Here is an 11558-nt window from a genome sequence, read left to right as displayed (position 1 = left end):
GGGAGGGAGGGAGGTGCGGCAGTACTGTACATCCGGGAACTAACATTCATTTATTTATATTTGTACCTCCTCGATAGGTTTGTGCTTGTGCTCCCCCTACTGGCGGCATTGCTGTATTGCAGGAAGTCGCAACTCCGGTCTTTTTCATGTGTGTACGGGCTGTGCACCCTGAAAGTCACTGAACACAACTGGCAGATGGACTTCATTTTATGTAATCCCTATGGCACTAAGTCGGTTCATCAATAGTACAGACTTTGCCTCACGGACAGACACTAAATCCATGCTAAGCGTTGTAAACCACAGTGAGATTTGAAGTGGCTTTAGAGGTAGACAGTCGCTGGACTGAAAAGGAAATCTAAACAATGGTACATGTCCTAAAAAATGTTAGTGTGTGGTGCAGGGAATTAACCTGTCCCTTTACTTCGGTATCTGATTTTGCAGGATACATAATGAGAAGGATCTGAAAAGTCACCCTGCTTTATTGGGCTTTCTGCAGGACCTCATTTATAGCTGAACAGACCAGAGCACCAAACAGCAGGCTGGTGAGGACTGTCAATTCAAATGCTCATTTTTGTTAGTGTTGTTCAGAAAATGTCATGTTTAGTGTTTGTGTCAGTGTGGTGAATGTTTAGTTAACTAGTAGGTAACTATTGTGATTGAGCTACATCCCCAGGCTTTTTGGTACCTTTTCCCTCTTGCCTCGTCACATATTTCTGCAGTGTTTGTGATGCACCAGCAGTTCATTTTGAAGCGTCATTTCTACTTGAAACACGGTATATCTATTTATAAGTAACTATATATACTATAAAACCGTATATTTATACTGTTAGTATACACTTGGATATAATTTCAACTTGTGTAGTGCTCCTTTTGTAATTATGATTTAGGCCTACAGCTTAAATATGTTTTCCTATTTGGGATCAATAAAGCCAGTTCTTCTGTTCTTTGGTGTTTGCTTCTTCTAGTTAAGTAGTTGCTGAATAATCTGAAATAATGTAGTTCACTTAGTTCAGTTACAGTAGATTTAGAATAAATGAAATACCTTGCCACACAAGAAGATTTTCCATTTTACTATTAATAACATCATAAACAAACAACACTCACAGGTCAGAATGATAGGTCTATAGGTCACCACTATATTGCAATATTTCATTGTTATTTTGTTGACTGATTTCTTGCATAGGTGAATTCAGTATGTCAATATGTCCATTTCTACTAAAATACACACAATATGAAAACACCTCCAATGGTTCACTGTACAAAAACACTATTAAAATATTATTTTTACCACAAGAAATAGAAAAAAATATTAAAATATATTAAGTTTATGTTCTGAATATTCCAAATCCAATTTCTCTTTAATAAATACAAATATTCATGGCTAAGTCCTTCAGAAGAGGTAGAGAAAACAAACAAGCTGTAAATAGGGGCACAACTTCACCCAAATACAAAATTCCTACTTCCAATGCACTGCATCATACTGTACACAAACTGGTACCACAACATAATACACATACACACAGCTACACAGAGAGTCAGTGACAGATTTCATCAAGGTACCTGGGTGAAGATCACAATTTGATTATTCAAATGTAGTAAAAGTAAAAATGTTATGAGATGGGCAACTGCATTATCTTGTAACCCTTTCAGACAAACAATGTCTCTAGTTCATTTGGCTAACTGGCTAGCTCCCTATTGTGAGTAATGATCAGGTTGCAGTGAGGCGTTCCACTACATCTTTAGTCAATCAAGAGTGATGTAAAATGGTTTTGGAGGTGGCAGCAACAACACCAACAGGACTGTTCAGATAAAAAGAAGTGGTATCTCCCCCATGATACAGATATGGTTAAAAGTAGCAGCAAAATAGGCTGAAAGTATTAGTAAAGTATGTTATGTAATCCTTGTACAAGTTACTGCACTTTTATTATTACTTGAATTCATTCTTAACTCTGTGTAGAGATTGCATTTGCCCATATTGCCCTGCTCTGTTGCATACTTTGAAAATATACCCCACAACATAAGAAGCTGCATATATCATGGAAAGTTCCCATCCGAGGACAGATGGGGCCAATGAAATAAAAATATCACTAAGGCAAAGACACTGATCTTAGTTGAGAGGAATAGAAACGCTGTATTCTACAAGGTAAAAATAACATTATGGTAAATGATAACATGACTTATTACACTTAACTTCCATGCCATCAAAAGGTTTTCAAAGAACTGACATGACATGAATTTCTGGAAATGTTAGATAGTCTTTTTGGAATGAAACACGTTTATACGAGCACCGTTTATAAAGTACACACATACATACATACTGTAGCTAAACACAGAGGCACACGTGCACTCACACACATACAGTACTGTAAATACACATACACACAAGTCTGAACACACTTGAGGGTTACCAGATGCCACAAGTGAACTCTACATAAAAAAAAAAAATTATCTCAAAATGACATTTAATTAACCACTGTGACGTGACTAGCAACATCACTGCATTTTATATGTTCTGCCGTGCCATAGGTTCTAATCTGGCAGCAAATCTGATGCATTTTTATGGGAAAAAACAGGGTAAGGGTGAGTTTTCTTTTCAAACAGAGTATAATTTTTTGATTTTCTGATATTGGTAGATGATTGAAAGAGTGAAAGACTACAATAAAGCCAAAAAAAGGAGGACAAACGCACCCTTTTAGCATCAGGAAACAATAGAAAATGTCTTAATTTCATCATGACAAACTGACAGAAAGTCACACTGACTTTTTCAAGCTTTTTCCTCCATTAGACAAACATCTCCTTGTTGACCCACATGAGTGTGCGCGTGTCATTGGGTTTGCATTCGTACTCGATGCTGTTGAAGCTGTTTCCCCACTGGCAGTGGTCCCTCTTGTTGTAGTTGTAGTACTTCACCTGCCACACGGTTTCGAACATTCCTGCCTCTGTGAACTGAAGGAGAAGCACATGCACAGTTGGGTACATACCGTACACACAGAGACAAACATAAATCATGATGAAACATGCAGAGTGGACAGATGGGACCTCACACACATATAAGAAACTCACGTAAACACAGACACTTGCACAATATCACTATGTGTAAAATCATGTGAAGGTGAAATGAAGAGGAAGCAGATGGATACATGCACACACAAACACACATCACATCATCCCAGAGGCCCCAGGGTGTGAACTGGACAGATGGGCAGGCTACACACAAACAGCCATGTCAAACCACATGAAATTATATTTATATTTATATTTATATTCACGAGCACTTTTGTTAAATTGTCGTTACGATTAAAAATAGAAGTTAAAATTGTTCATTTTAACTTAAACGTATTTGTACATTTATATCAGATGGCAGTGCTCTCATGGCCACATGGAGAACAGCTGCTTCCTCCAGGTGTCTGTGTTTGGCTGCTGGCTGAAAGGATGTGACCCCCCTGAACACCAGGAACTCATTTTGTGGTTAATGTTTGAACCAGATGCACATTTTATGTTAGCAGAATTTTGGGGTTTGGCAGTGGATTTTGAAGTAACTAGTAAGTGCCTAGCAAATTTATTATACTTTATTTTTTCATAAAGAGCTAGTGAAGGAATTGAGATGTATAGAGAATGAGGATACTAGGTAAATACTCTCAGGGGAGGTAGGAAAGGGATTCTGCTGATCAAATTAAGTTCATTAACTCATGCCAACACCAAGTTACCATTGCTGACAACAAGAAAAATATAGAACATCACAAGACTTAGCAGTGTGAGGAAATCAGAGGAACAGAGCATTTTAAAGTTGGGGTTACATACAAGCTGAATTCAGATATATCAAAAGAATCGTTTAATAAATGTGTGTTGTGTAATTGTTTGGCTTGCCTTGACTTTGAGAAAGTAAAGGCAACACAGGAACAACAAATTCTCGTCTGCAATGCTACTAACTGAGGTTTAGCTAGACTAACCCAAGAGTACTATCTGTATGCCACATGTACTGGGGGTGATGTGAAAATTCATATAGAGAAACAAACAAAATCATATAGAGTTAACATCCAATCCAAGTTGAAATAAGTGTTAAAAAGAGTCAACACACCTAATTTTACAAGCTCTCGATATCAGCTAGCAAGGCCTTCATTGGGTGTTTACTGCAGTTTTCCAACCAAACAGGAATCCGAACAGACCCTCATCTGATCCTGAACACTAAAATGATTTTTTGAATGCTGGCTTTCTCCTTCCTTTGCTTCCAGATTCCAGCCCTATGTACAGTACATCCATACCTGTATGTTGATTTGAACTGGTTGCCTCTCTCCACTCTTGGTGTGCGCCACCCCTTCTGTGTCGTACTGGCCAGTATATACCACCGCCTGCGGGTCTTTAGACTGCTGCTCCAGGGGGAAGGTCACCCCACCCACACTCATCGACCTGCATACAGGTAGACAGCACAACTGATCCACCAATGAACCTTCTTAAAACTCAAAGTTCATGTGAATGTGAGACTGCAGAAGCCAGATCAGCAGAGCATTAACAGAGTGTTAATGAAATAAAAAGATGTATCTAAAACTATTTGATTGGATGCATTTAAAATGACCTGCAGTTCAAAAGCACAAAATAATAGATTTTAACCCCAATAATTGTATCTATATATTAAAAACATGGATCCTACAACCTGTGAGCATCATATTCACATTCTGTGTTCCAGCCAGTATTTCATGTTGACAAATCATTTAGTAAAATAGGTCTCAGCTGTGTGTGTGTGTGTGTGTGTGTGTGAACATGCCCCAAATGCAATACATTTCCTGTGCATCATGGCGTGTGTGACCTATTTTTATCCCCCGGTGCTTGTTCGGGGATTTTTCACAGCCTGATATCCAGAAACCCAACACTAATCCTTAATTGGAGATGGAAGTGCAACAGCACTCATGACATAATCGTGAATTGTAATCAAATCACAAGAGGGCGGTGACACAAAGCCCAAACGTGGAGTCCTAATCTGTGGTGGATTTGACATGCGGCCAATTGGGGTTTATGCTGCCTTCAGGTGCTCCTCGTAAAATCCTACTTTCGAAAGCTACACTTGCGAAAAAGGACTTGTTGAGCGCTCAGTTGCAGGACTTTTGATCAGAAATATTAACTCAAAGCAGTGCAAGGATATTTTAATGTGACACATATATGTTAAAGGGGATTTGAAAGCGATGTTGTGTTTTCTGTCCCCAAACCTCCACTTTTTGTCCCCTTCATGTGCGGTAGTCTGAGCATATATCGTACTGTGCCTGAATGCTTAAAATCTGCGAAAAACCCCAGTTAAAGTCACCACGATTAGTGCCTAACAGGACTGAGCCCCACCATTGATTATTTAATTAACACTCAATTATTATAGCCTAATGTATTTACTCTCTTTTAGTAAGACTCTAGACTACGTTCAGGCAGTGAAGCAGATAAGGCCCTGCTGTACGGTGTCTTTACTTTGTAAATTAAATACATGTCAGCCAAACAATTAAAGAAACTTCCAACATTGTATCGATTTAGGGAACATTGATATTTCCTGAATAATAATAAAAAAAAGCAACCAGTTAACTACAATAACTTTAACCACCACCATTATTTGGCTCAATCTGTCCTTTTGCCTTCCCATGTTGCTCATTAGTGAATCAAGTGATCTTTGTGGTCTTTCTTCCTGAAGGACCTTAAAGGAATAGAACGGTCTGCCCGTGATGTTTGTCGTGATATTAGTATTAGCACTGTGGGTTATGACTAGGTCACGATAATCCACGCCTGGAACAAAAATCGAAGGGCTACCTACGTGGCCTCGACCGCTCCTGGTTTAACGACCACCTCGATTTTATACTTGGACCCGGTCAGCAGCTTGATGGTCCGGGTCTGTCCGAACCTGGCGCCGTCAGACTTGAAGTGCACCGCGCTGTTGTTGGGAAGCATCTTCAGAGAAATCCCAATTTTGACGATCTGAGGGACGTCGGCCATGTTTCCATATAGCTGGTATTATCAATAAGATCAACGGGATTGAGGAGGTGTGTGTGTGTGTGTGTGAGAGAGATAGGTCGCGGGTGTCGATCACTGCAGGCAGACGGACAAATGCCGTGCGGAGAAATCCATAGCAGGGCGCACAGCAGAGGGAATTGCGCTCCGTAATCCCGTCCAACCTACAGCACAGGGCTAATCCCAACCAATGCTCTCTCTCCCTCTCTCTCTCTGAAAATCTCTCACACCACCCTCTTTCCCGCCCCCACCCTCTCCCTCGCTCTCTTCCTCTTTACTCCCCTTTCTAATTCATAATCAAGTGTCAGCTCTCTCACTGTATTTAGATCCAGTGTAAAACCCCGCTGTCGCTGTCCGAGGTGCTTAAAACTGCCAATTAAGACTGTGGATTACTTTAATTGATCGTCAAGGACTGGGTGACAGGCTGTGAAGCACCGGCTGGGATGGGAGAGAACATCTCTAACTGAACAAAATCATCATAATAAACTAGTAGTAAATGACAGCAAGGTAAAAAAAATACATGTAGATTATAACAGGCAGCATACAATCCAGGGTCCACCAAAGCTACATCTCCATTCCCAGAAAAAATAAATGGTTCTTCAAAAGGCATTGTGCCATCACCAGTGAAATAATCTCTTTATTGAATGGATTGTTCTTCAGGTACTTCATTGTGATTATTGTTTTTAGTGGCATATAATAAGGTAAACATACTCTCATAGGACTTGTATGTTAGGTATTAGGTAGGTAGGCCAAAGTACAAAAAATAACCAATTAATTCCAAAAAGTGCAGACAAAGATACAAAATGAGTTTCAATTTTTTGAATTTCTAACAATTGCTCCAGAATTATTTTATCCAGGCCTTGTTTTCTATCTTCCAGCTTTACACTAAAGAGGATTATAAATAACTTTATTGTAAATGGATCAAAGTAATATTAGTAAAAAACACTCTATTGTTAGCTGATGTAGGTCGTGAAGATAGGCCTTCATGAATTAAAGAATACTCCAGTATCCAGATGGGATCCTCAGATTGGATCTACTCACACAGACCCTGTTTTTCTGCCCCAACATAGCAATTTCTCAACCTGTCTTTACTTATGTTCGTACAAAGAACTTTAGCCTATGATAGATCAAACCCTTGGAAACCATATAATCCGGGGATTATATGCTCTGTTTGAGGAGTGCGCTGTGCCAACTAAAATAAATCCTGCACGACTGTCCCTAAGGTTCGCACATTGGCAGAAAATGAGCTCCCCTCTCTGGGAAAATGTGCTCTCAGCGGGTAGACCTTCAAAGTGCCTTTACAGGTTAACATCTGCACTGGTGGGGCGAGGTAGGCATTTTCACTGTAGCGTTTGTTGCTTGTTATATGCCTGTTTTTCTATTTCACACATGCCAGTGTCTGAATTAAAGTCTGTAGGCTACCAGTTATCTCGCTAGCTAACTTTAATGTGAAGGCGCTGCAATGGGCGCTTTACAAAACTAACACTATCAGGTTTTATTAGGTTGATATAAGGTCCGGTTTGGAGACGGGATTGTCATTAATCTTGAGGTACAGTTAGATAGCATTAATATTCATAAAAACACACTTTTAAAAAGGCTGTTTTGAGTTGAGAAATAATAAGGCATATCCCATATAACCAGTTCGGATATGCAGACTGAAGTGATCTTCTCACCGAGTAAGGTTGTGATGGATGCCATTGTGGAAGAAATAGGCATCAAAAGAAGCTACAGAGCATCTGCTCACAACATCCAATGCTGAAGATGCAAAAGCACTGACTGAATCTGGACTATGACAGGGCTTCAGAAAGTGTTCAAACTGTGCATGGAAATCTCCTATGTGCATTGCTTAAATCACCAACTGGATCTTGTGGTTAGCCACAAAGTCTTCAGAAAGCATGGTGGGTGGTTTTTACAACTACTGGATCAAAAGTGAACAGGTCCTTTAGCCACTGTGTCTGTGATCATTGTGTCTTTTAAGGCTATCTCCACCTTATTGTCAGAGATTGATGCATTGTGTGCCTGCAGTGAAGAGATGGGGATGGAGGCAGTTTGGCTTTTGCAGGAAGTTTCCAAGCCTGCCTTCATATTTCTTGTTTTCCTTGTGCAAAAGCTGCTGGTGATCTTGCAGGCAGAGGACATGGACCTGTTAATGGGGTTGGAACTGGTGGCGAGTGCTGTGAGGCTGAGTTTACTGAGTTGTGGAATGAGGCCAACGATGCTCATGCTGCTACTCCTGCACCATCAAAACAGACACGTGCAATGAATAAACACATGGAACAGTTTGTAGTTTTAGAGACTACAGGACAAAAGAACAATGGCAAGATGGAACTGCACAGACTTACACTTTACAGCACAATTGACACTGTGCCTGGAGAACTTGTTGCATTGAATCTAGAAAATGACATGGTTTTGGATCCGCACATACTTCAGCACATTATGACATTAACAAAGTCAACCGTCACTGAAACAGAGTGTGTGGTTGCAAAGCAGTTTATTTGCACACAAACAGAAAAGCAGGCAAAAGAGGAGGCGACTCCTTTCTGCTGGAAGCCATGCCAAGCGTAGTGACTGCTATGAGACTCGGATTAACACTTGGTGTATCCACTATAACGTCTAAAAATGCAGTCTGACTGAGGAATGCCTTCACTGACCACCATCGGTTCATGCACTATGCATTTAAGGCGCAGTTACTTTTATTTATTTATTTATTTAAGATTTGCTCAGATGTACGTACGGGCAGTATGAACATATTAGAGCTGGCAGTGGTGCTGTTGAGGTTTCAGGACAGATAACAAACAACTTTGCTTTGACATCAAGTGAGTGAGGTTTTTTTTTTGTTAAAAAATCATCAGTCAATTTATGCATCTCTTCTGTTATTCTATTCTATTAGTTGTTTTATATTCCTGTTTTTGAATCTTGATTCAATATGAGCTGCTGTTTTCTAATGCCACCACTTGAGGGCACTGTTGCCTGATTTTAGCAATAATGGGGGAAAAAACATCCCTGTGTGTTGTCTTTCAAACTTTGCTGACTTCTGTAGTAAACGCTTTAATGCAAAATTGCGATATAATGGCTGCAGATTGTACTCAAATGTGCAAGGAACCATTTATTTAACCAAATATGCTTTAATCTATGTTAACTCTATTAATACATGAAGCAAAATGTTTTGCGTGTAGCTTCAGTATAAAGCTAAAGTCATTTTGGGGAACATTAGTGGTAAATGGTGGATGTTTTCCCTGAATACTATATAACAGTCCTACTGACTCGTGTAACCCTGTAGAGTCATATAATAATAATATAATAATAATATAATATTAGCGGGACCAGGCCTATGTAGTAAATCCTGATGTTCAACACCATTATTGTTGAGGGCTTGACTCGCATGCGGTTCCCCTGTAATACCTATGTTTGACCACTAGAGGTCAGGCTTTGATCACAACAGGGAAAACTCGTGTCTGTGCTAAAAAAAAAGGTTAGAGTAGGGCAGTGATGCACGTGATGGCGTCATACTGCTGACATCATCACGAGGTTAGGATAGATGAAATTAAAGTGGGAAAAGTTCAAATCCAAGAAAAGTAAACTTATCTGCAACAACTACTTTCAGTTGAGGACTGCAGCGAAACAGGAACACTTGGAATAATATTCATTTTTAATAATTCAGTTCTTCGGTGTGTTGATCAGATGAACTGGAAGCCTTACATACTAACACCATCATTGAGGCTATTGATTAAACTGCTGCCATACATGTGCTTTTTCTGTAAGCTGGTCAAAGAAATGAAAATAAGAAACAAAATAAAATATCTGGTCACACTTTTTAAATACTCTTTTCCAAAACTCAACAGTGCTTATATGGACATAAATACTTATTTATTTACATGTAAATTGTGCAGCGAGACATTTGGTTTCATATTGAGTAAGAGGTTGGGAATAAAAAGAAAAAAAAGAAAAGAAAACGTGGGCAACGCTCTCCGGGTCCGATGGTCGGTCAGTAGGGAGGAGAGTGACGCAGCTGCTCACATAATCGGAAAGCGAGGTAGTTAGAGAGCGAGCAGACCACCCTTACCATGTCTGCATCTGCTGGAGCCCGTTTCTCTGAATATGAAGTCATCTCTGAGTGCTGTTCAATTTTGAACCAATTTAGTGAAGGAGTTTAAGTTAGGCAACTGATAATCACGCAGTGTGAAACCCGTTAAATAACATTTATATCAGCAACTTCATGCCCAGTTTCCTCCTCAAGTTTTACTTCACACGCACGAGAAGAGACTTTCTTTCTGTCAACAAGTGTTTAAGAGCAGAACTGTATGGGTGGCAGATTAATGCAGCGTGTTGTCCTCAATATTTTCTGAAATAAACCGATCCAAACGATCAACCAACGTGATTGTTTTGGGCATCGGGTGATTTCCTCGCCTGCGTAAAACCTGCGTCATCGGTGCATTGGTGTCTATTGACGTTTCTTCAATTAACATTTACGATTCTAATCGGAAACCACAGATACAGCCACGACTGCCGAGATCACCTACTAATCCAATGGTTCTGGTGGTGCTGGTTGCGCTGCGTCCTTCTCTGCCCGGTGCGTAAAAGGGAACCATGCTTTGGGGCAGCACCGGCAGGCTCCACACACATTGACAGACAGAAGCAAGACGGCGAGTGAGAGTGAGTTTGTGGAAGAAAGTGTGTGGGAGTGTGGGAGGGTGGTAGAGCCCTCCCCCCGCCAAATGTCTCGATGGATCCACTCCTTCATAACCCAACTCTTCCCCAGCCTTGCGCAGATGGCCAAAGTGTCCAAACCGGACTGTGAATCAGCTAAACTGGCCACAGAATGACAAGGTGAGAGCAGATTAGATATTTAACTCTTCACCCACTGCATTGTTTCATTTAGTGTGTAGTTAAAGTCAAAGTAGCCAAACACCGTCTGGCGAAAGGGCGCTTGGCTTCATGTGAATGTCTGCCGGTCTCCCAGCGCACAGCGCTGGTGATGCCATGCCGAGAAGTCACACCGGCGACGACAGCAGCGGCACCGGGCTCTGGCTGAAGAGCTCAACGGGACGCCGGGTGCAGGACTACGCACTGAAAGATGTGGAGTCCGGTAGGAGGACGATGAACAACGCGGTGAGAGTCGGGGACGGTCTCTTGTCTCCCACCGCTGCAGGTGCGGTGGGCACCGAGAGGAAGCAGGGCGCCCGGCTCAGCCTGCTGGGGAAGCCGCTGATCTACAGCGCGCAGAGCGGCCGCCGGAACGCGCGGTATCGGCGGCTCCAGAATTACCTCTACAACGTGTTGGAGAGACCCAGAGAATGGGCTTTCATCTACCACGCTTTTGTGTGAGTACCTACACTTTTAGTCATTATACAGCAGAGAGCCAAGACAGTACAAGCCACTTAAAATCTTTTTTTCTGTTGATTTATTTTTTCAATTAAATAATGTTTTCACTGGGTTTAAAACCCCTGTAGGCTGAATTAAAAATGACAGATTTTAGTTGATATTGCCAGTTGCTCACCTGATGATAGTGACCAGCTGGTGTCATGGTGCGCACACATATCATGGTATCAAACTGAAGTTGTATGGGGACGTGGTTTACA

At 41.0% G+C, this 11558-nt stretch overlaps 2 protein-coding genes across 2 annotated transcripts in view; one reads left to right on the top strand and one right to left on the bottom strand.

Moving 5' to 3' along the window:
- Positions 1–1146: 1146 nt before the first annotated feature.
- Positions 1147–6096, bottom strand: cnrip1b (cannabinoid receptor interacting protein 1b). Its single transcript, XM_035663777.1, has 3 exons — positions 5786–6096; positions 4263–4407; positions 1147–2946 (listed from the first exon to the last, which is right to left on the bottom strand). Exons 1-3 carry the CDS (start codon positions 5962–5964, stop codon positions 2782–2784), a joined length of 489 nt encoding a protein of 162 aa, XP_035519670.1. The 5' UTR covers positions 5965–6096; the 3' UTR covers positions 1147–2781.
- A 4424-nt stretch (positions 6097–10520) lies between these two features.
- The window catches only part of kcnq5a (potassium voltage-gated channel, KQT-like subfamily, member 5a), a 97425-nt gene continuing 96387 nt past the window's right edge, over positions 10521–11558 (top strand). Inside the window, exon 1 of the mRNA XM_035663403.1 lies at positions 10521–11300. Within this exon, the coding sequence (XP_035519296.1) occupies positions 10921–11300 (380 nt within the window). The 5' untranslated portion in view covers positions 10521–10920. The remainder of the gene's footprint in view (positions 11301–11558) is intronic.

Source organism: Morone saxatilis, unplaced genomic scaffold (genome assembly GCF_004916995.1).
Source record: "Morone saxatilis isolate NCDOM2014 unplaced genomic scaffold, NCSU_SB_2.0 Contig19, whole genome shotgun sequence".
Classification (NCBI taxonomy): domain Eukaryota; kingdom Metazoa; phylum Chordata; class Actinopteri; family Moronidae; genus Morone; species Morone saxatilis.
This window is presented reverse-complemented; position numbering and strand designations above follow the sequence as displayed.